This window comes from Microcaecilia unicolor, chromosome 6 (assembly GCF_901765095.1).
Source record: "Microcaecilia unicolor chromosome 6, aMicUni1.1, whole genome shotgun sequence".
In the NCBI taxonomy this organism is placed as follows: Eukaryota; Metazoa; Chordata; class Amphibia; order Gymnophiona; family Siphonopidae; genus Microcaecilia; species Microcaecilia unicolor.
This window is the reverse complement of record NC_044036.1, coordinates 314,755,240-314,780,601: the sequence shown is the minus strand read 5'-3', so window position 1 is coordinate 314,780,601 and position 25,362 is coordinate 314,755,240. Positions and strand designations below refer to the sequence as shown.

Below are 25,362 nucleotides of genomic sequence, written 5' to 3'. Positions count from 1 at the left end.
ACTCTCCTTTCCCGTTTTCTCTCCCCCCTCAGTCCTTGCATCACTGAAAACAGCTAGCACCTCTTACTCTTGGGTCTGTTGCCACTTTCCTGTCATAGGGAGGGATAGAGAAGGAAGCGTTTTATTTTTATTTTTTTTTTAAACCTGTGCATGCCTCTGAGCTGGGGCAAAACCAGACAGTGAAATTTCATTTATGTATACATGTGTTTATTGTGAATGGAAAATACACGCATAAATGTTTAGCCAATAGTACCCTGCCCCTTTGAAATATCTGAATCCGGCGGAGATGTGTACCTGTAAGCAGCAGCTTACTGAAATCACCATTTATACATGTAGGCAGTGTGATCTACATGTTCAAATACCACTATTTCCATGTATAGATACTTTTATGATGACTCTCGAATCAATGCAAATGTAGTAGTTTCCTTATTTAGATTGAATACCAATATTAGAGTTGCCACTGCAGCTCCTTGTGACTCTGGGCAAGTCACTTAACCCTCCACTGCCCCTGGTACAAAAGAAGTACCTGAATATATGTAAAACCGCTTTGAATGTGGTTGCAAAAACCTCAGAAAGGTGGTATATCAAGTCCCATTTCCCTTTCCGTATTTCAGATTCTAAATGGAATGTTGCTACTATCTAAGATTCTACATGGAATGCTGGCTACTGTTTGAGATTCTGTTGCTACTATCTAACATTCTACATGGAATGTTGGCTACTGTTTGAGATTCTGTTGCTACTATTTGAGATTCTACATGGAATGTTGCTATTCCACTAGCAACATTCCATGTAGAAGCCTGCCCTTGCAGATCAGCAACGCAGCCATGCAGGCTTCTGTTTCTGTGAGTCTGACGTCCTGCACATATGTGCAGGACGTCAGACTCACAGAAACAGAAGCCTGCGTGGCCTCGTTGCTGATCTGCAAGGGCAGGCTTCTACATGGAATGTTGCTAGTGGAGGAGTAGCCTAGTGGTTAGTGCAGTGGACTTTAATCCTGGGGAACTGAGTTCGATTCCCACTGCAGCTCCTTATGATTCTGGGCAAGTCACTTAACCCTCCATTGCCCCTGGTACAAAATAAGTACCTGAATATATGTAAAACCGCTTTGAATGTGGTTGCAAAAACCTCAGAAAGGCGGTATATCAAATCCCATTTCCCTTTCCCAATGAAATACATTGATTTTAGTGAATTTCAGAGTGGTGACCTAGATTCTGGATCTTGGGTATATTTTAGAACACATACCACACAGTACATTGTGTGAAGCTGAAAACAGCCTTGGACTCCATATGTTTTGTGCATCTAGAGGTGATCAAAGTTAAAATACCAGTTTAGGAAGAAAACTGATGCTGTTGGAAGCGAATGCTTTCAGTACGAATTGGGTGAAAGCTGAGATGCGAGCTCAGATTCCTTCACCACTGACACTATGACCTTGAGCAAGTCTCTTCACACCATGTGCCTCCAGCAACCCAGCTCTCCAACTGTGTAATATTGTACCTGCTCCCTGTGCTCATAAAGGGGTTTTGTACATGCGTGAGTGTCCAGAAAACAGAGCTTTTCAATTTGAATTTGTTTCCATGGTGCATAAAATGTCCTTTAGCCTGCCAGGGCCTAATTTGCATTTTCTTCTGGCATCAGCTGTCAGATCCCTCCTCAGAAGCCACAGTTTGCACACTGTCCTGGAATTATTTTAGAGAAGTGAAATATGTTTTCTTTTCATAAATCAGTGGGCTTCTGTTTTTCATTATCCTGGAGGTTGGTTCTAGGAAAGGCCTCTGTGTACTGCCTCCTGCTTAATTACAAAACATAAGTAAGGTAAAGAAAATTTGTGGGAGACAGGGCTATAAGCATCCAACTTCTCACGCACTTACATGGCCTGGTTTTGGTATCCTAGTGACCAAAAAGAGCCAGTTCTATCTCCTAAGCGTATGCATGCTTTCTCTTTGAGGTTGCTGGTCTTCTGAGCAATTACCCTACCTGTAACTTAATTTTACCTTTTGTTGCCACTGCTGCTCTTATTGTCCAATGGCCTGTAATTACTTCATGTGAGATTTGCATCACCTCTGCCAGCCACCCATAAGTCATCATCTGAAAGACACTTCTCAGATTCTGCTGCCTGCCCTCCCGGTATGTGTTGGGTAGGGTTTGCCTATTTCTCCTGCCGAGTGTGCTTGAGCTGGAGGGTGGAAGAACACTTACGGGGGCCCCACAGCTTGTTTTCACTTCGTAGAGTAGGACAACCCGCGCTTTTCTAAGGGGTGTGTTCTAATCTAATTCACAGTTTTATATACCGCACCTATCCCAGCAGAAGGTTCCAGGCAGTTTACAATACAAGAAGTCACACAAAGTGAGGAATAACAAAATACATAAAATAAAAATTATCCATAAAATTTATCAAATAAAAAAAGTTTTCAGGCTCTTACGCAAACGCATATAATCTAATTCTGAACTAATTAAACCAGGTAAATTATTCCACTCAGAGATAGCTTGAAAAGGAAACGGAGAACCAAGCTGACGCTTAAATCATATATTCTTAAAAAACGGAAATTTTAATAGTAAGCTATTGCAAACTCAAACTGAATTAAGCAGTAAGAAAAAAGTTGAATTAATAATTCTGATGTATTCCCATATAACACCTGGGGGAGGAGGGAGATTGTATTTTTCAGAACCAGAGCAGTGTATTAATGGTCTTTTGATGACAGGGCATTAAAAGGAAAAGTCAACGCAGTCCAGGAACATAAGACATTTTGATGTTAAAAAGGTAAAACATTTTGGAACTTACATATGAGGACTAAGGGGTCCTTTTACAAAGGCACACTGAAAAATGGCTTGCGGTAGTGTACATGCAGGTTTTAGGTGCACGCCAATCCATTTTTCAACACGCCTGTATAAAAAGTCCCCCTTTTTTTTTGTTTTTGTTGAAAATGGACGTGTGGCAAAATCAAAATTGCTGTGTGTCCATTTTGTGTCAGATCTTACTGCCATTCATAGACCTAGCGGTAAAGAATCTGGGCGGTAATGACCTTTGCGCGTCAGATGTCACTTGTCGCGAATCCGTTACGCGTGCCCCAAAATAAAAAATATTTTTCAGACTCGCCACTTGGTAACCGGGCAGTAACTGCAATTTGGCACGCATTTGGTGCGCATAGGCGCCTACGTGGCTTAGTAAAAGGGGCCCGCAGAGATTTGTGTGTGTGTTTTTGGGGGGGGGGGGTTCTTATTTTTAACTTGCTAGAAGATATCATTTTGTACCTCTGTCACCTTATTGCTCTGACTCGAAACCCCTTCATTTCCTGTCTCCCCACCACCAGTGTAATGGGATCAATTCCATTTGACATGATCAAGCAAACCATTCCTTATACTCCAACCTAATTTTAGTATAGACCTATTGAAGAGGATATTAGCTCACAAATGCTAATCTGGTAATAAAAATTCATTACAACAAAACAAAAAAAAACCCGAATAGTATATATTTATTTCCACCCATTTAGGTGGACTAACACAACCATAGTACTTTGGAAAGTAAACCGCTCTCCTGGGACTCATAACCACGTCCTGTGTAGGGCAAGGCCCCACACACCTTAAAACATGAAAATATAAATAGACCTTAGCAAATGAGCTTGCTTTCTTTCGATGTCCCTACCTTAGGATGTAATATTGCTTCAGCTAAGGCATTACAGTTTGCCCACTGATGGTTTGGAGAACACTGTTATAATAATTAAAAAAAAAAAAAAAAAGTTAAATGGGATGTTTGTGTGGCATGCATCATGCTGTGCGTTTTGAGCAGTTTTACTGTGTGTTTTTCAGGAAGCGGAAAATAAATGGGTGGGTGAGAGGATTATGAGGCTTCTCTCTTGCATGAGTTAGGAGGGAGGGAAGCTCAGCCCTTTGGGCAAGAGGAGTTGGAACATAAGCAGCAGAATGGTCTAGCAATATTTTGCCCAATATAGCAGCAGTAACTAGAGAGCTTGGGGGTGTGGCCAGAGAATGGCTTATTTGATTCCTCCAACCAACAAGGAGTTCCATTGCCCCTGGAAGAGCAGGGGTAGGTGGTGAGGGGTGGAGTTCAGAGGCACATTTTTGTGTGGTTTGATATGGTGTGGTTCGGAGGCTTTTCTTGTACAGATAGATTGGGGAGGAGGGATGGGAGATTTTTATTTTGGAGAGGTGAAAATTTGGGAGACTTGTCTCTTTCATTGGTGAGGCGTGGGCGTGTGGAGTGGGATTTGAGTGGTTTTCCTCTCATTTAGGTGAGAGAGGACATGGTCCTGAGGTAGGAGTGTGCAGCATGAAAATTTTGCGCCTTGTGTCATTTAGGGGAGTGATTATTTGTTTTGGGGGGGAGGAGATATTGAGATGTTGGCCTTGTTTTGTGAATAGTGTCATAGAGCCTTGCTGTTTTGGAAAGAGAGGGAGTGTGTGTGAGCTTCACGCATGTGCGCATTTTCATGGAGTGTGTACTGTTAATGACACATGAAAAAGAAAGTGTTTTTATGTGTGTTTCCTATATTGGTTTGAAAAACATTAAATGACATGCCCAGCTGTAGTTCTGAGGTCTTGCAACTTGTGATTGGTCTTGAAAGTTGTTCGGTAGTCTGTGATAAGTTGATGGGTTCAGTGTGTATCACCTAAAAGTTACCACAGTTTTGCTGCAATGGGCATCACAGATGGTGATGATGCAGAAGCCAGTGCAGGTCTTTTTCTGCCGTCATCTACTATGTTACTATATATGTTATGACTGCACTGATGGGGGAAATGGGACTTGATATATCGCCTTTCTGTGGTATTTTGCAACAACATTCAAAGCGGTTTACATATGTACAGGTACTTATTTTGTACCTGGGGCAATGGAGGGTTAAGTGACTTGCCCAGAGTCACAAAGAGCTGCAGGGGAATCAAACCCAGTTCCCCAGGATCAAAGTCAGCTGCGCTAACCACTAGACCAGGAGTAGGCAACTCCGGTCCTCGAGAGCCGCAGGTCAGGTTTTCAGGATATCCACAATGAATATGCAGGAGATAGATTTGCATACCATGGAGGCAGTGCTTGCAAATCTATCTCCTGCATATTCATTGTGGATATCCTGAAAACCTGACCTGCCTGCGGCTTTCGAGGACCGGAGTTGCCTACCCCTGCACTAGTCTACTCCTCCACTAGCAACATTCCATGTAGAATCTTCAAACAGTAGCAACATTCCAGAACCTCAAATAGTACCAACAGCAACATTCCATGTAGAATCTCAAATAGGGAAATGGGACTTGATATACCGCCTTTCTGCGGTATTTTGCAACTACATTCAAAGTGGTTTACATATATTCAGGTACTTATTTTGTACCTGGGGCAATGGAGGGTTAAGTGACTTGCCCGGAGTCACAAGGAGCTGCAGTGGGAATCGAACCCAGTTCCCCAGGATCAAAGTCTGCTGCACTAACCACTAGGCTACTCCTCCACATGGACGCTGATGTTAAGATTTGCTAGCTCTTAGGTTACCTAGACTGGCCATGGTCGGGATGCTGACCTTGATGGACCTTTAGTCTGTCTCGGCATGGTATTTCTCATGTTCTCCGTTAGAGAGATTAACTTGCCCCCTCACCTCTTGAGAGAGTTCTTGCAAAGCAGGTTTGGGGTACACTGGCAGGACCATTCTGCCAATCCAGCACCTTTCACAAGCGCTAACGTTTCATAGAAAATATATGATTTTAAAGTGTGGAAACATTATTTTTAAAAGCCTGTGTGTTAGGGAGAAGGAGTAGGTGAATGCTTTAGAGACTTGACACATTGTTTCTTTAATATCCAAAAATAAAGGTTTCCATGAACAGGAAAATGAGCAGTTTGGGGTTTTTTTTTTTCTTTAACTTGTGGAAAGTTTCCGTTGATTAAAACAAGATTTCTGCAGGTTTTCCTTGATCTGGCTACCCTGCTTTCTTACTTTGAAAGGGTGACTCAGCTGTAGTGATACTTCTGTTCTAAGGTGAATAGGTACAGTTGGAGGTAGAAATTGTATCTGAAATGACACATCAGTTTGTAGATTTCTCTGGTTTGCACATCATTTGTCCAGACAATAATAGGAGTTTAGGCAAAGGAAAAACTATTGATTGTAAACCAAAAAAATGTTAGCAATGGTCCCATTCCATAAAAATATAATGTAAAGTAGGTGTTAAAACTCTTTAACACCCAGAATATAAATAGTACAATCGAGGTTGTAATAAATAATTAGTAAAACTTAAGCAAAGATATAAAAAGTATACTTTAAAAAAAAGGGTAAAAACGGTGACAGGGTGGGGTACAGGAAAAGTAGGGAGGACTTTGGGGAAGGTGGGGGAAGGGAATGAGTAGTTTGATACATGCAGGGTTAGAGTGGGTGTGGGGTGGGGTTAGTTTGGTTATTCACAGGGGGCCATAAGACACAAGGCCCTTTGTAGTATTTCCATGGAACCTTTAACCTTGCAGGGGTGGAGGAGTTGGGGTTGGAAAAAGGGTGTGTGTGTGTGTGGGGGGGGGGGGGGGGTTGTTAAATTAGGAAAACTGTTAGCACTGAATCGTTATTGTAAGAGCCTTAATGTTGTTATAGCAGCTGTTCTGGTTAGGTTGGCCCTTGCTCTTTTGATCAATAGACAGGTTTATGATAAAAATAGGATAAAAACAATGTAGAAATGTAATAAACAGCCAGTTATTTAATCATACAAAACATCACACTCGGTGTTGACCTGACATGGCCGTGTTTCAGCTTAATGGCTGCATTAGAGTTACATTAAAAAAAAAAAAAAAGTACTATTCAGCATTCAACAGTTAAAAAGAATGAACATTAAAACCTTTCAATGGTTTGGCAATAATGCGATAATTATAACTAGGGGTGGGCGACGACTGAAATTTTTAATCATGCGATTAGAATGGTGTGCATTTTAGGCCATAAAGTATCATGCCAACAAAATGTAATACTGAAACAGAAGTGAAAATCAGTATGGTACTGTTGCTTAAACTTTCAAAACTGTCATGTGCCTTTTAAAATGCTATTCATAGTTCAACCAGTTATTCAAACATAACGACTCTGGTCTAGGAAGTTTAATATTTGACGGGACGGAGGATGAGGACTGGGGCTGTACTGAGAGGGAGGAAAATGGAGGGGAAAGGTATGATTGGGGAGGGGGGGAGTACCAGGACCTTCAAGGAAAGTCTTTTGGTTACAGTTCAGGCATTAGTGTACTGTAACCAAGGTCCTGGCACTTCTCTCCCCTCCCCCCCCCCCCCCCCCCCCCCCAATCACAGCTTCAGCCATAATCCTTTCCTCCTCTCCTAGTACAGCCCTCTCTCCAAGCAAAGCTCCAGCACTCTCCCTCCCTTCCAGGACTCACTTAGGGTGCCCTAAGGCCATTTTTTTTAGCCCCAGTTTAGTGAAAGGACCCCAAATTATGTTGTAGCTATGGAAAACATAAACTAGAAGGAGGCAATGTGTGTGTTACTGCAAGTGTAAATGAAAAACAGCGATAAAAAGAGGAAATTCATAAGAAAGGTCTTTGAGAAGGCCTTAAAAGGAGTAATATTACTTCTATAGGCATTGAAGTCCATTATTATAAATTAACGTGTTTTTTTTTGGGGGGGGGGGGGGGTTGGGAGGTTTCTCTTTTAAACTTGCATTTTGAGAGAGAGTGATTCCTTTTGGAATTTTTTTTTTTTTTTTTAAATATTAGGTGCTTTGTCTACAGTTTCCTTGAGCTTATCTCATTCCCAGTCTAAAACCCTACCTTTTAAATCTTAACCCCCTTTCCCTTTCCCTTAATACCCATGTTTTTAATCGTTCCCGCACCCCAGTCTCTAATCCTGTTTGTCTGCCTTGAATAGTTAAGTCTTTATTAATATTTTTTTCCACTTCTCCATTTCATCTGTTATGTAAAAAGGACATGCCAGAAATACACATTTCCTTATATTATTGTTATGTTTTTCATAGGTGTAACCAGAGTTTGTTGCTGCTTCTAATTATTGGATTATCGCTGGAATCATATTTGTTTCTTTTCTTCCTAGTGTTGTATGACATAACCCTCTTGCTGGCATGAACCTGAAAAATAGCCATGACATATCGACAGGGAGTTTGACTTTTCATTTCCTATGATTACATGGTCTTTGTTCAGTAAAATTCTACGTTGACGTTACCGGCTTAAGTATAATGATGTTAATAAAACTAACACTTGGAGGATGTAAACATTTATATTACCTTTATATTGTGCTGCTGATGACATCATCGTTATAATTTTGGTACTAAATGATTTTGTACTTCTTTTGCCTCCGCTCCTGTTGTTCATAATGGGAACCCTATGGAGAGGAAAGGAGGGTTGGCGAATGGCCAGTGACCTACCAAAGAGATTGGAGTCTTTGGCCCCCTCTATCTGTTCAAAGAGGATGAAGGGTTCTTTAAAGGAGGGGATATGACAGGTCTGCAGCCCTCCCCCCCCCTCCCTCAATTAAAGTAGCAAATGTTTAGCCATCACTATCTCAAACCAGAGGGGGGAGGGGGATCTGAACTCATGCATGCCCACTAAGAACAGACAAACAAGGACGTGTTCTGACAGTTGAGCCAGAAGGGACATGGTTGCCTGTGAGCGTGTCTCACCTTGCTGCAGGACACCCGCTTTCTTGTCCTTGACAGTCGTCCTAGCATGCGAGTTACCTCTTTCAAGAATCACATTTCTCCGCTCCAGGCATGTTTTGACTTTTAATGCACTTTGTTTCCACAGGTGTGATTAGACTGTAATGTGTGATGGGATTCATGGAGAGGTAACTGGCCTGCATTGGTTTTGCTCTAGGAATCAACCTACTATGTTTTAGAATTTACCCCCCATCCCTGTTTTTCCCTCATCACTGTGTTTTGTCCATTTGCTTACCCTGGATTCTTGGATCTGTCTTCTGTTACTCCCTTTGGGGAGGATAAGGTAGATGGAAACAGAAAACACTTTGCTGACATAGGGAGCAGGAATGTTGTGGCAACATGTTTTTGTCTGCTTTCACCACTTGACGAACTGGGATGTTGGGATGGTTGCTGTGTAGCGACAGGAGACCTCTTACTGCATGGTTTGGGCTGTTGGTACTGAGTGGGATTTAATTAAATGTAAAAAAAAAAAAACCCCCCAAAATGTAGAACTTGCATTGCACAAGGTAATAAAATGAATTATGTGGAACTTTTTGCTGCAGGGTTTGGTGTTGCAGTGCTCAGTTGGATTGTTGAGAGAGGGACTTGGGGTTTAGGGGAGAGTTCAGGGTTTGGAATCTCACTTGGGGGTAGGGAAAAAAAAGTCAGATGGGGCAAAGAGCAGATACGCTGGAGAATTTGAGAAGAACTGTGTGATTGGGATCTTGGACTGAACGTTGTATAAGGAGGAAAATTAAACAGCTTTTGCTTCCCCCATCAATGCTGAATTCCTCTTAGGAGGAAAGACTACCTCATTTGGGGGCCTTTTTACTATACCTGTGGGCTGCATGGCATTTAATGCACACTAATTTGTTAGCATGCATTTAAATCCATTGGCATGCCTTAGCGTAAGGACCCCTTGGTTTGAACAGGATTTAAATCAATCGATTATATGACGAGAGAGCTGCAGAAATTGACAAAGGAATGTATGTTAGCACAATTTTATTGATGTTATTGATACAATTACAGATAAAGTTATTAATATTGAGAAGGGATATTCTTATACTTCTGTTTGATGTAGGGATGTAGTATGTTGACTAGTTTAAAATACAAAATTCAAATGACAAAAAAGACTGATGCAATATGTTAGCCCCTTGAAATGCAAAGGTCGCTACTCTTGACACCGTGCTTCACTGTACGTTCTGCAGAGGGATGTGTCACTTCGCCAGTGCCCTGCACCACTGCTGTAGCACTCGGAGGCGCCAGTGGAGTGTGGCTTTTGTCCCTTCCCAGTGAGGAGAGCATTTTATTGCTTGTGTGTTTTTGTACCTTTGTTGGTTTTCATTTCACGTTTAATAATTGAAACTCTCACCTGTTGGTCCCATCCAGAAGGTAACAGCTTTATAGGATGTTTTTTATTGCCAACGTATAAGATCCTACTTGTTTGCTAAACCCGTGTGGCGTGATCTAGTTATAGGAGGTCATACAGGTCTATAAGGCTACCTGACTCTCTCTACCCTGGAAGGTGTTTTGTTTCATGGTTTTAGAGCTGCTTTGAAAATGAACCGTCTATAATTGGGCTGCCACAAGATGTCCTTTATGTATTTGGTTGTATTAGTAAAGTCATTGTGATTTATTTTGGCTCTTGGCCCAGTCTTGATGACTCCTTCAGCAGTAATGGTCATTTGTTTTCAATGGTAAAAATAGATCGGAGTCTGCTCAGATGGAGCCTTGGAGCAAGTTTCAGTTTCCGCTGCATAAGGACCTTTTGGTAATCCCCACGGGAAGCTGTTGTAATCAGAGTGCCTCCCATCACAAAGACAGCTAGAAGGAGAGTTTAGTATTCTTGCACACTCTGTATGATATAAATAGAAATATAACTTTAGCATTTTAAAACATTTTGGGCTTTTATGGTGCTTTGATGTTTATAAGCAGCAGTACCTGTGGGGAGAAACCCCCCCCCCCAATAGAACTGAAATAGTTGTAAGGAGTAAGATTACTTCCTACATATGTCTTGTTTTCTTTTTAAAATTTATGGCTCCTGTCTGAGCCACTGGCATGATTTTCTGAGCTGTAAACCAAGGTGCTGCTGTCCTTTGCTGTCCCTCAGAGGACACTTTTTTTTTTGTAACCCTCATTCTGGTGTTGGGGCTCAAAGCCAAGAGGGAGTCCACAGACCTGCCAAATGTCCCACCTGAGAATGATAAAAGCTGTGACAGTGAAGGCGAGTAGAGTTTCCAAGCAGCAGCTTTACTTAAAGGTTATTTTACTCACAGACATCCTTTTAAATCAGCAAAATAATTGTCAATAATCTAGCAATGGGCTCCATTCCTAGCAGTAGACATGCTTTACTTGCCTCTGTATAGCTCCATTCTTCCCCCCTCCCCCTAAAAACAAACAAACCATGAAACCACACTTCCCCTCTCTTCCCATCTAGCCCTGCTCCAGTCCCTCCCTCCACTCCTGTTTCCCAAAAGGAACATTGCAGGGCCTGGTCCTCCAGTATGGCAGTGGGTTTGTGAGTAAGTGCAAGGATTACATGTAGAAGTAAAAAGAGGGGGAGGGGGAGACATAAAACACAAACGGAGGCCTACAAATTTTGTATTTGCTTAGGTCTCAATATATTGTTATTACAGTTCTGATTAATTGTAAATTCAGCATGGTGTGGATTTAAGGAGAGAACAGGAGTGGAGGAGTGGCCTAGTGGTTAGAGCACCAGTCTTGACATCTACAGGTGGCTGGTTCAAATCCCACCGCTGCTCCTTGTGATCTTGGGCAAGTCACTTAACCCTCCATTGCCTCAGGTACAAACTTAGATTGTGAGCCCTCCTGGGACAGAGAAATATCCAGAGTACCAGAATGTAACTCACCTTGAGCTACTGCTGAAAACGGTGTGAGCAAAATCCAAATAAATAAATATGTGAGAATCTACACGGAATGTTGTTAGTGGAGGAGTAGCCTAGTGGTTAGTGCAGTGGAACATGGAATGTTGCTACTATTTGAGATTCTACATGGAATGTTAATGTTGCTATTCCACTAGCAACATTCCATGTAGAAGCCTGCCCTTTTGCAGCCGCGCAGGCTTCTGTTTCTGTGAGTCTGACGTCCTGCACGTACGTGCAGGACGTCAGACTCACAGAAACAGAAGCCTGCGCGGCCGCATTGCTGATCTGCAAGGGCAGGCTTCTACATGGAATGTTGCCAGTGGAGGAGTGGCCTAGTGGTTAGAGCACCAGTCTTGACATCTACAGGTGGCTGGTTCAAATCCCACCGCTGCTCCTTGTGATCTTGGGCAAGTCACTTAACCCTCCATTGCCTCAGGTACCAGCTTAGATTGTGAGCCCTCCTGGGACAGAAAAATATCCAGAGTACCTGATTGTAACTCACCTTGAGCTACTACTGAAAAAGGTGTGAACAAAATCAAAATAAATAAATAAGCAAACAGTTATGGTCATGGTACCCTTTTTATATTCCAAAGATATACTAGAATACGAAAAAAACAAACTAAGAACCTGGAATAGGACCTAGGAATAAGGCCAAAAGTCATCTGCAGGGCCAATAAATTGGCCTTGTTTGAGCTAACCCTGCTGTCTACAGTCCCACAACTACAGGGAGCGGTATTGCAGGGGTTGTCTGTGCACGCTGAAAACTCTCTCTTCAGGATTTTACATGGCATTCTGTGTACAGCCCACCCAACATAAGGCAAGCCATTTTGCGTCATGTCGTAGATAGTGGTTTTCAGCCCAATCCTTGGGGACCATCTGGCCAGTCAGGTTTTCAGGATACCCACAATGAATGCGCATGAAATGTGTTAGCATGTTCTTCATTGTACGCAAATATCTGTCATGCGTATTTATTGTGAGTGTCCTGAAAACCTGATTGACCAGATGGTCCCCAAGGACTGGGTTGAAAACTGCTGAAAGATCGCTGAGATATATTAGTGTTTTATTTTGAAGCATAAGACATGTGTGACACATTTTGTAGTGCAAGATATAAAGCAAAAAATCACTATTGTGATACACTGAAGTGGAACATGATTTGATTTATTGACATACTGCTTAACACTTTTTTATAAAGTATTAAAGTGATCTACAGTAAGCTTTATGGATTGTCCTGGAAAGAGAAGATGGAACCTGTATCCACATGGGGGTTATCTACAGACCTCCGACACAAATAGAGAAGCTGGACAAGGATCTGATAGAGGATATTCAAAAGATTAGTATGAAAGGGGAGGGTGCTACTGTTGGGAGATTTCAACTTGTCTGATGTGGATTGGAATGTCCCGTCTGCGGAATCGGAAAGACGTAGGGAGATTGTGGACGCCTGTCAAAGTGCCTTGCTCAGACAAATGGTGACGGAACTCACGAGGGAAGAAGGATCTAGTGCTGGATCTAGTGCTCACGAATGGAAGAATTGTTTCTAATATTCAGGTGGGTGCCCACGTATGTAATAGTGATCACACCGTATGCTTTTGATATAAGGGCGAAGGCAAAAACTAAAAGTACTGGATTTCAGACGTACTGGTTTTGATAAAATGGGGAATACCTGAAAAAGGAGCTGTTGAAGTGGGAAGGCGTAGGAGAAGTGAAACATCAGTGGTCAAAGCTGAAGGATGCTATAAATATGGCGACTGATCTTTACGCGAGGAAAGTAAAGAAAACCAAGAGAAACAGGAAGCCTATATGGTTTTCCAACCAAGTAGCTGAAAAAAATAAGAGCAAAAGAAGCTTTGTTCAAGAAATATAAAAGAACACAACGAGAGGATAACGGAAAAGATTATCGGACTAAACTCAAAGAAGTGAAGAGGGAAATACGGCGAGCGGAAGAAAAAATGGCTACAGATGTAAAGAGAGGTGATGACTTTTTTCAGATATATTGGAGAAAGGAGAAAAGATAGGAATGGAATTGCGAGACTGAAAGATGAGAATGGTTATGTGGAAAGTGAGGAGGATAAAGCGAATGTGCTAAACAATTACTTCTCTTCGGTGTTCACGGAGGAAAATCCTGGTGATGGACCGTGGTTGGCTGCTGAAGGAATATTTGGGAATGGAGTGGTTACTGCGCTCTTTACGGAAGAAAGATTTGATAAACAGCTGGAGAATCTGAAGGTGGCCAAAGCTATGGGGCTGGATGGGATACATCCCAGGATACTGAGGGAGGTCTTGGCGGGGACCTCTTAAAGACTTAATAGATCTTTAGAGACGGGAGAGGTTTTGCGAGATTGGAGACGAGCGGATGTGGTCCCTCTTCACAAAAGTGGAGACAGGGAAGAAGTGGGAAATGGGAAACTACAGACAGGTAAGTCTCACGTCGGTGGTAGGAAAATTAATGGAGTGGCTGCTGAAAGAAAGGATAGTTAACTTTCTAGAAACCGATGAGCCAACGTGGCTTTACCAAAGGAAAATCCTGCCAAACCAATCTCATTGACTTCTTTGACTGGGTGACAAAAGAAATGGATGAAGGTCATGCGCTAGATGTAATCTACTTGGATTTCAGCAAAGCCTTTGATACGGTCCCCCACAGAAGACTTGTGAATAAGCTGAAAGGGCTGAACTTAGGACCCAAAGTGGTGAACTGGATAGAAAACTGGTTGACCGATGGGTGGCAGAGGGTGGTAGTAAATGGAATCCGCTCGGAGGAAAGGATGGTGAGCAGTGGGGTTCCTCAGGGGTCGGTGCTGGGGCCCATTTTGTTTAATATATTTGTGAGAGATATTGCTGAAGGGTTGGAAGGAAAGGTTTGCCTTTTTGCGGATGACACAAAGATAGCCAATAGAGTGGATACCCTGGAGGGAGTAGAAACGATGAGAAGGGAATCTCTGAAAGTTAGAAGAATGGTTGAGGGTCTGGCAGTTAAAATTTAATCTTAATCCTAATAGGGGATATATATATATATATATATATATATATATATATATATATATATATATATATACAGTGGTGGAAATAAGTATTTGATCCCTTGCTGATTTTGTAAGTTTGCCCACTGAGAAAGACATGAGCAGCCCATAATTGAAGGGTAGGTTATTGGTAACAGTGAGAGATAGCACATCACAAATTAAATCCGGAAAATCACATTGTGGAAAGTATATGAATTTATTTGCATTCTGCAGAGGGAAATACAGTGGGGGAAATAAGTATTTGATCCCTTGCTGATTTTGTAAGTTTGCCCACTGACAAAGACATGAGCAGCCCATAATTGAAGGGTAGGTTATTGGTAACAGTGAGAGATAGCACATCACAAATTAAATCCGGAAAATCACATTGTGGAAAGTATATGAATTTATTTGCATTCTGCAGAGGGAAATAAGTATTTAATCCCTCTGGCAAACAAGACCTAATACTTGGTGGCAAAACCCTTGTTGGCAAGCACAGCGGTCAGACGTCTTCTGTAGTTGATGATGAGGTTTGCACACGTCAGGAGGAATTTTGGTCCACTCCTCTTTGCAGATCATCTCTAAATCATTAAGAGTTCTGGGCTGTCGCTTGGCAACTCGCAGCTTCAGCTCCCTCCATAAGTTTTCAATGGGATTAAGGTCTGGTGACTGGCTAGGCCACTCCATGACCCTAATGTGCTTCTTCCTGAGCCACTCCTTTGTTGCCTTGGCTGTATGTTTTGGGTCATTGTCGTGCTGGAAGACCCAGCCACGACCCATTTTTAAGGCCCTGGCGGAGGGAAGGAGGTTGTCACTCAGAATTGTACGGTACATGGCCCCATCCATTCTCCCATTGATGCGGTGAAGTAGTCCTGTGCCCTTAGCAGAGAAACACCCCCAAAACATAACATTTCCACCTCCATGCTTGACAGTGGGGACGGTGTTCTTTGGGTCATAGGCAGCATTTCTCTTCCTCCAAACACGGCGAGTTGAGTTCATGCCAAAGAGCTCAATTTTTGTCTCATCTGACCACAGCACCTTCTCCCAATCACTCTCGGCATCATCCAGGTGTTCACTGGAAAACTTCAGACGGGCCGTCACATGTGCCTTCCGGAGCAGGGGGACCTTGCGGGCACTGCAGGATTGCAATCCGTTATGTCGTAATGTGTTACCAATGGTTTTCGTGGTGACAGTGGTCCCAGCTGCCTTGAGATCATTGACAAGTTCCCCCCTTTGTAGTTGTAGGCTGATTTCTAACCTTCCTCATGATCAAGGATACCCCACGAGGTGAGATTTTGCGTGGAGCCCCAGATCTTTGTCGATTGACAGTCATTTTGTACTTCTTCCATTTTCTTACTATGGCACCAACAGTTGTCTCCTTCTCGCCCAGCGTCTTACTGATGGTTTTGTAGCCCATTCCAGCCTTGTGCAGGTGTATGATCTTGTCCCTGACATCCTTAGACAGCTCCTTGCTCTTGGCCATTTTGTAGAGGTTAGAGTCTGACTGATTCACTGAGTCTGTGGACAGGTGTCTTTCATACAGGTGACCATTGCCGACAGCTGTCTGTCATGCAGGTAACGAGTTGATTTGGAGCATCTACCTGGTCTGTAGGGGCCAGATCTCTTACTGGTTGGTGGGGGATCAAATACTTATTTCCCTCTGCAGAATGCAAATAAATTCATATACTTTCCACAATGTGATTTTCCGGATTTAATTTGTGATGTGCTATCTCTCACTGTTACCAATAACCTACCCTTCAATTATGGGCTGCTCATGTCTTTGTCAGTGGGCAAACTTACAAAATCAGCAAGGGATCAAATACTTATTTCCCCCACTGTAAGTATTTAATCCCTCTGGCAAACAAGACCTAATACTTGGTGGCAAAACCCTTGTTGGCAAGCACAGCGGTCAGACGTCTTCTGTAGTTGATGATGAGGTTTGCACACGTCAGGAGGAATTTTGGTCCACTCCTCTTTGCAGATCATCTCTAAATCATTAAGAGTTCTGGGCTGTCGCTTGGCAACTCGCAGCTTCAGCTCCCTCCATAAGTTTTCAATGGGATTAAGGTCTGGTGACTGGCTAGGCCACTCCATGACCCTAATGTGCTTCTTCCTGAGCCACTCCTTTGTTGCCTTGGCTGTATGTTTTGGGTCATTGTCGTGCTGGAAGACCCAGCCACGACCCATTTTTAAGGCCCTGGCGGAGGGAAGGAGGTTGTCACTCAGAATTGTACGGTACATGGCCCCATCCATTCTCCCATTGATGCGGTGAAGTAGTCCTGTGCCCTTAGCAGAGAAACACCCCCAAAACATAACATTTCCACCTCCATGCTTGACAGTGGGGACGGTGTTCTTTGGGTCATAGGCAGCATTTCTCTTCCTCCAAACACGGCGAGTTGAGTTCATGCCAAAGAGCTCAATTTTTGTCTCATCTAACCACAGCACCTTCTCCCAATCACTCTCGGCATCATCCAGGTGTTCACTGGCAAACTTCAGACGGGCCGTCACATGTGCCTTCCGGAGCAGGGGGACCTTGCGGGCACTGCAGGATTGCAATCCGTTATGTCGTAATGTGTTACCAATGGTTTTCGTGGTGACAGTGGTCCCAGCTGCCTTGAGATCATTGACAAGTTCCCCCCTTGTAGTTGTAGGCTGATTTCTAACCTTCCTCATGATCAAGGATACCCCACGAGGTGAGATTTTGCGTGGAGCCCCAGATCTTTGTCGATTGACAGTCATTTTGTACTTCTTCCATTTTCTTACTATGGCACCAACAGTTGTCTCCTTCTCGCCCAGCGTCTTACTGATGGTTTTGTAGCCCATTCCAGCCTTGTGCAGGTGTATGATCTTGTCCCTGACATCCTTAGACAGCTCCTTGCTCTTGGCCATTTTGTAGAGGTTAGAGTCTGACTGATTCACTGAGTCTGTGGACAGGTGTCTTTCATACAGGTGACCATTGCCGATAGCTGTCTGTCATGCAGGTAACGAGTTGATTTGGAGCATCTACCTGGTCTGTAGGGGCCAGATCTCTTACTGGTTGGTGGGGGATCAAATACTTATTTCCCTCTGCAGAATGCAAATAAATTCATATACTTTCCACAGTGTGATTTTCCGGATTTAATTTGTGATGTGCTATCTCTCACTGTTACCAATAACCTACCCTTCAATTATGGGCTGCTCATGTCTTTGTCAGTGGGCAAACTTACAAAATCAGCAAGGGATCAAATACTTATTTCCACCACTGTATATATATATGTATATATATATATATATATATATAATAGGAGGTACCTAAAACATCAACAACAAACAGTACTCCTGTTCTGTATAAATTACAAAGTCTTTATTAGTGAAAACAAATCAGTACATTAAAAGAATTATTAAGTAATATCCCTGCAACTCACTCACACTGCCATCCACACCAAACTTATACCCTGATCACATATGCAAATCCCACAAAAAGAAAAACATTAAACATAAACTCTAAATTGCAGTTTCTTCAGTCTCTGTGTATCATCAGAGCACAGTCTCAATAAAGATCAGTCAATAAGCCCTAAAAACCAGGGCACACTGAACCCAGTTCTTAATAATAGTAGCAAATGTTGAACATTGCTGATCTTTGTATCCAACAAGTTCTCAAGTGAAGAAAGAAAAAACTCCACTGCAATATAAAACCACTGTTCTTATCCCTGTGATTAAAAAAAAAACCGCAGAGAAGCACTGTGAACCTCCTGCACACGGTCAAACCTTTAAATTAAAGGCAGCCAAAAAATGCTTCAGGTAAGTGGGAGGCTTCCAGGGATAAATAAACCCACATTGTTGGTATACTCCAAAGTTCCCCAATGCAAGACTGCATTTCGTAGCTCTTCCTTAGGGGGAGCCACCCCTTATCACCAACGGGACCAACGTCCAGGCAGGGAATCCCAGCCCCACCTCCAAGCTTCCAGCTGGAAGCTTGGAGGTGGGGTTGGGATTCCCTGCCTGGACGTTGGTTCTGGGGTCATACCTTTTTGACAGTTATTACATTGATTTATCATAAAGTTATGTAATTACTGGATTTGACCAGCCTCTTAGTGTGAACTGCTAGACTTGAGCGGGTTATAAATTGTTTTATTATTATGTACCAGTTGGGGGCTCTCTGGGCACCCATATGTACACCCACAATTGTAGAATTTTCCCCCAATAGTATGGTACTGATGATAGAGAAGGGATTAAGGGGGGGGGGTGTTTTGTTTTTGTATTTCCTCCTGAATGGAACATTGAATAACACTGGCAGTAGGAATGTGTGAAAAACGAGACCTAAGTGTATAGATCATCTGGGTTTCGTTTTGTGGGCCTAGCTTCTGCTCCTTGAGCCAGCTGGGGATGCTGTGGAGCCAGTGTTCTCAACCTTTGAGTGTCCCAGTCATCATGCAAGCAGTGATATCTAGTAGCTGGAGATAAGATGGTAGGCTTTGTGCTTTGAAGGAGCCATGGGTTGTGTGAGTTGGAGGAGAGACTATAAAATGAGGAAAGCTCCTGGTGGTGGTGAGCAGAGGCACCTTTCCAACTGAAAAGGAGAAATCAAACCAAAAATAGCAGCCTTCTAATGTAAGAGTACATAGACTTTAATATATTTATTGACTAGCTGATACTCCCTTCCACAGGTTTGAGCAGAAGAAATATTTATTTTTTGTTATTGTAGGTGTCCAGAATCATCTGGATAGAACACTGAATACTGTAAAATCTCTTGGGTTAGTTCGGGGGGGGGGGGGGGGGGGGGGGGGGGGGGGGGGGGGGGTTGAGTCAAAGCACCTAGGTTGTGAGTCTGTGTTCATGCCTCAGAGGTGAAGACTGGGAAGGCTAGATTACTCTGGTGACCTTCAACCTGGGTCACATATCTGGTGACCTTCAACCTGGGTCACATATCTGGGCTGAAGGTGTTTTCATGCTTGCTCCCCTGTACCTTGGTAAAGGAAGCTGAGAATATTCTTGGCACGTGATATTATTGATCAATTTTGGAACGCCTATCATGTTTTTATTTTTTCTGGTTATCCTATAACGATGATGAAACAGTAGAATGCTGTGGAATTTTGTTTGTTAGGTTTTTAGGAGACATTGTGATGATAAAGGTCTTACGGCTGGAGAGCTGGACACCTGCCAGCACTCCGCATTCCAGCCCTTGTTTGTCTGTCTTTGCCTTTCCAGTTCAAGATCAGTAAAATGAAAGTAAAAGGCCTTTGCCCTGCAGTGCAGTTTTATTCTCGGAACGTTCCAGGTGTGGTTTTTAAAAGAAAACCCACAGAGGAAGCGCCCAAAGCAGACCAAGCTGAGTGCACACCTTCGAGGAGGAGGAAACCTGTGACTGCTTGTGTGTGCACCTCTCTTAGACAAACCTCTGTTAATGTAGGTTTACCGAGGAGCAGAATTTACTCTGAATGCTGCGTGTCATATTGGGCAGGATTCTTCTAGCATAGATCTTGATGGAATATTTGAATGCTTTGATTGCTGTGTATATTCTGTTTGATTAGGAGTTTGGAAGGCGTATTTAAGGGCCGTTTAAGATACGGTATCAGAGTGAAGGAGTAGCCCAATGATGAGAGCAATGGGCTGAGGACTTGGGAAGTTGGGATTCAAATCCTGCTGATGCTTTTTGTGATGTTGGTCAAGTCACTTAACTCTCCATTGTCTCAGGTACAAACTTAGGGCCCCGTTTACTAAGCTGCGCTGTAGGCACGCTAACTTTTTAGCGTGTGTTAAAAAGTTAGTGCGCCTACAGCGCAGCTTGGTAAACTGGGCCCTTAAGTTGTAAGCCCTTTAGACACATGGAAATCCCTAGTGCATCTGAATGTAACATGCCTTCAGCTACTACTGAAAAAGCATGAGCTAAATTCAAATATACATAATTTATATATGTAAAGTCACAATATACATTAAACTATAAATCAAAGGTAGTACCAATTAAAAATAGGGCCTTAGGAGCTATACTAAATACATGGACAAAAATAAACAAACACCTGGCATCACTTAAATTGAAGGGATAATATACATAAATTGAAGGGATAATATACATAAATTCATAAGTATTGCCATATTGGGACAGACCGAAGGTCCATCAAGCCCAGCATCCTGTTTCCAGCAATGGCCAATCCAGGTCACAAGTACCTGGCAAGATCTCAAAAAAGTACAAAACTGCCTATCCTAGAAATAAGCAGTGGGTTTTCCCCATTTTAACAATGGTCTATGGACTTTTCCTTTAAGAAGCCATCCAGACTTCTTTTAAACCCCGCTAAGCTAACTGCTTTTACTACATTCTCTGGCAAATAATTCCAGAGTTTAATTACACGTTGAGTGAAGAAAAAGTTTCTCTGATTCGTTTTAAATCTACTACTATTTTTTCATGTCAGTTGCCAAAAGTTGCTTTATTTAGACTCTCAAAGAGAGGTGAAAAAAAACCCCAACAAACAGCCCCCAGTCAAAACGTAGAGTTGGATAAAAATTGAGAACAGAAAGCAGTATGGGACAAAGTCTTTTAATAATGTTTAGTTCATTTTCTGGTACAAAGGTCATCATCTGCCCAATGCTGCCATGTTTCAGATTGTGCTTTCTTCAGGGGCATATGATGTTACCTTAATAGGGACAATCGTGTAATTGTCAAGATTTCAACCACCCAGCAATAAGATGTAGTCAATTCCTCGCATAATTAGTTAGCTACCTTTACCTTCACTTGGTGCTGTGTGAAATGACTAAGCACTTTTTCTTTCTGCAGTTCAAGGAATCTATTGAGCAAATGGGCTTTCTCAGGTGACTCGCACAGTATTTGTTTTAAGCAGTTTTATTTGGACCTAGCACTACCTCTGTAGTTCATAAGCCTTTGGATAGGACTCAATTTCCAGTGCATAAGAACAGTCATAACTGAGAAAAGCAACTTGGGCTTTGTGTGTGTGTAATAAATATTTATAAGAAATGAAGTGTAGACCTCTTCTTGGAATCCCTAGGAAGTAAAGAAAACTGATCTTAGGTTGCCACCAATCAAGACATTTGATAACTGGACTTCATTTTTCCTGTTTGGTGGGGTGTGTGTGTATATATTTTTTCCATACATTGAATTTGGTCTACGACTGTAAATCAGAATCTTATCAGTCTGTAACATAGTTAATGTATATTGTTTCTAGTTGATTTATTAGTGCACTTTAAATTTTATGTGCTAAGTAGATTGTGCGTTAACCTACAAATAAATGCATGTTAAGTTGATTAGTGTTCATTACAAAGTTTTTTTTTTTAATATATGTTAAAAATATTGTTTTATTATTAAAACAAATGTGTAAAATGAACCAACAAAACACCTAAGGAGGTTGGGGGAAGGGTGGTAACAGCAAATGAATGAAAAACTTTTGCCCTGTGAACATCCATTATTGTTTTCCGGTGACTTACTCTTGTCCTCTTCTCTCTGCAGATGTGTACCCCCAGTAACACCCCAGCAACACCACCCAACTTCCCCGATGCCTTGGCCATGTTTTCAAAGCTACGGACCTCGGAGAGCCTACAAAACAGCAACAGCCCCATCACCTCAATGGCATGTTCCCCTCCGGGTAACTTCAGCCCCTTTTGGGCATCCTCCCCACCCAACCACCAGCCTGGCTGGATGCCACCTTCGTCTCCAACAGGACACAACCTCCATCATCACCTCCACCATCAGCAACCGGTTTGGCCCCCCGTGTCCCAACAAGGGAAGGCTCAACCAAAGGCTATGACTGCAATGGAGGGACAGAGATAAGACTTGGTACCTACCTACCAAAAGTAGGATGGGGGATTGAGAAGAACCTCCGGGGCTAGAGATGGTGGCATCCCCGTGTGGAACAGACTGGAAGATTTTTCTATTTTTCTTTTTTGTTTTTGTAAATCAGATACAGCAATTCGGCCTTGTTTTCTTCAGGAGAGTCAAATTAACTGGTCTTTCTCTTTTTAATATATAACTATAATATATAAATATATAAATATATGTAATGTACATAAATGCCCAGAGAGGATCTGAGAAGCAAGAGACTTGGAAGTTCGCCACCAAACATGGCCTTGTGAGGGTGATGTTTGGTTAAATCACTGCAGCAGTGGAGAAAGCAGTACAGCCATTTTGGAAAAACCATACCCACGACCCCCCTCTTCACCACTTTTTTTCCTCCGTGGTTTGGTTCTGTGGATGTTTCATCCAACTTGGTGAGAAGAGTTATGAAGGACGTGTCACCACTTAAGACCTAGAAAGTCCTTCTGTGTTGCTTATGGGGGCAGGTAGAAGCATGTTCATGGGACTCTGTGGGTTTGACTCTCCCGTGTAGGCCATGTGACTTTTGAGGAGTTTATGCTACTCTTGGTCAATGAAAGTTTTCTAATGCATGTAGTTTGGAGCAGCAGGGGTGGGAGAGGGAAGAGGACGAATCATTTTCTCCCCCGTGTTTATAATCCATCATAACTGAATAAACCAGGCAACATGTGTTTCTCAGAACTGCAACCATAGGTTTCTCAGCCTCTGCCTCTACAGCTGGTTCTTGTTCGAAGGAAAGGAAGAATTTGACACCTGTAAGCAATGATGTCCTAGGACAAATGTTCCACTGGCTGGTTTTTCTCGACTTGGTGGAGGAATGGCTTTTTCTTTCCACCTCCAGTTACTGCTCACCCCTCTGCAGATTCATGGCAAATCAGACTGCATCTTTCCAGCGTCGGAGAGTTACTGGTACCAAGATGAATGGTGCTGAGGTTTTTTTTGTTTTGTTTTGTTTTTTAAACAAAAGAAATATAAAAACTTTGTAGGTTTACCATGGCAGCTGAAACACTTCACTAACCTGGGGAAGGGTTGCAAGACCCTGTGGCTGCTCATGGGATGTGCAGAAGAGCATGTTTTTGTTACCATGTAGAAGTGATTGTCTTCCCCAGCTAGGAGGTTGTGGGGGGGGAAAGCGCCGATAGCACCCCCCTCCCCAGCAAAGGCACTGTATGGGCATGTAATCAGACTGTCGGCACACTCGCCCTGCCACCAGTCCTGTGCGGAAAATAGGCCAGCCTGCTCACCCTGTGCAGCTGGTCTGCTGTGGACCTTGAACTCTAAAAGACTGTTTTGTGCACGTGGCATCAAAGGAACAGAGGGCTGTGTTGTCGGTGGTTTAGTTTTGGAATCATGCTTAAAGCAGGTTGAAGGGTTATTTTTAATTTAAAGAAAATAAAAAAAAATAATCACTTTTTTAAACACAACTAGTATGGTTTTCCTTGGTTTACTTTTCTGGTACTGGGAAATACTGGTTAGGTGTGCCTCTGACTGAATCAATGTTTTGGCTGCAGTTTGGTCCTTGCTGAGGGAGTAGAGTGCGCCCTGAGACAGAAAGAGTGCAGCGATGTAGGGAGGAATTTCTCCAAGGAGGGAGGCAAAGTAATTTTTTTGCATTACCCTACAAACCTTTCTATCCAGTAGCTTATACTAGGAAGGGTGTTGTTTTACTGTTCTCGGATATTGCCAGGTACTTGTGACCTGGATTGGCCACTGTTGGAAACAGGATACTGGGCTTGATGGACCTTTGGTCTGTCACAGTCTGGCAACGCTTATGTTCTTATGCAGTAGCCAATCCAGGGGAGGGCAAATGACCCCCCCCCCCCCCCCCCCCCGGACCCATGTTCTTGAGGTTCCATTAGAGGAGAGGTAGAGAGCATACAAGGGCTAAAAATCATACTTGGGGGAGTAATGTACGCCCTGGTGCAAAAGACAACTTTTGAGTTCCGCTTGTGGGGCAGAGAGTACATTGGGTTAAAAGAACACAACCCTTGAGGTTCCATGGGTTTGATACAGTAAGCAAAACAAACAAAGGAAAGGCTCCAAGCAAGCAACTCTTCATAAAGAAAACTACAAAACTGATACATGAAACCAGTGTCTGAAAGTCACAGGAAGGCATTTTATAATCCTTACACTCTACCCTGTTTTACCGTCCTAAAACCAACTGTGAAAGCAAACGCCTTCCTGCAGAGCTTTCAGAAGCAGGAGATTAATCTCATACTGGCAGTGTTGCTGCCTGTAGAAACAGCCAATATAATCTCCTGCAAGATAAAACTAGCCTAGCAAAAGATGTGGGCCAAAGATTACAAAAGCTTTCTGGTGGACTTCAGAGACTGGTTTCCTCCAAGGGCTCCTGTCTCTACTGGTTCATTGTGAATTTGGTTTTGGATACTTTTGTTCTCTCTTTCACTTATACTGGACTCTTGTTCTGGGGTCTGCAGCTCTGTCATCATATGGCGAGCACTGTAAAACCTGGTGCTGGGATCCATGCTGTGAGATCAGACTGTAGGATTTTTTCTGCTTGGGACATAAAGATCCACAGGTACTTTTGATGGTGGGATGATACTTGAGGATTTCAGTCTGTAGCTCAAGCCCCCCCCCCCTTTTTTTTTTTAATTTACTTTTATTGAAACACTTTTTAAACAGAATGAACCAGAAAACATAATCACGCTAACTCATCTATTCCCCCCTCCCCCCAGCTGGGCAGATGCCCTCATCACATGTGCTAGCCCTTTTTCCTCTCTCTCTCTCTCTTTTTTTCTTTTTTTTAATAAACTTATCTTTATTGAAACACTTTTTAAACAGAATGAACCAGAAAACATGATCACTCTAACTTATCTATTCCTTCCTACCCCCCCCCCCCCCCCCCCCCCCCCCCCCACAAGCTACTAAACTAGGCAGATGCCCTCATCACATGTGCTAGTGCTTACTTTTTCAGTCACAGAATGTACAGATTGGAGTACAATAAGGTGAGATTACATTCAGGTTTTTTTCCCCTGTCTCCTGTAGAATTAAATACAAAATTCTGGTCTTGGGCTCCCCAGACTTACTTATATAAGTACATAAGTAATGCCATA

At 42.7% G+C, this 25,362-nt stretch overlaps 1 protein-coding gene across 2 annotated transcripts in view; it reads left to right on the top strand.

The window, feature by feature from the left end:
- Positions 1–23,712, top strand: part of UBALD2 (UBA like domain containing 2) — a 47,190-nt gene extending 23,478 nt beyond the window's left edge. For both annotated transcript variants that reach the window (XM_030208206.1, XM_030208207.1), the window contains exon 3: positions 21,926–23,712. In XM_030208206.1, coding sequence (XP_030064066.1) covers positions 21,926–22,246 — 321 coding nt within the window. In that variant the 3' untranslated portion in view covers positions 22,247–23,712. The remainder of the gene's footprint in view (positions 1–21,925) is intronic.
- The last annotated feature ends 1,650 nt before the right edge of the window (positions 23,713–25,362 follow it).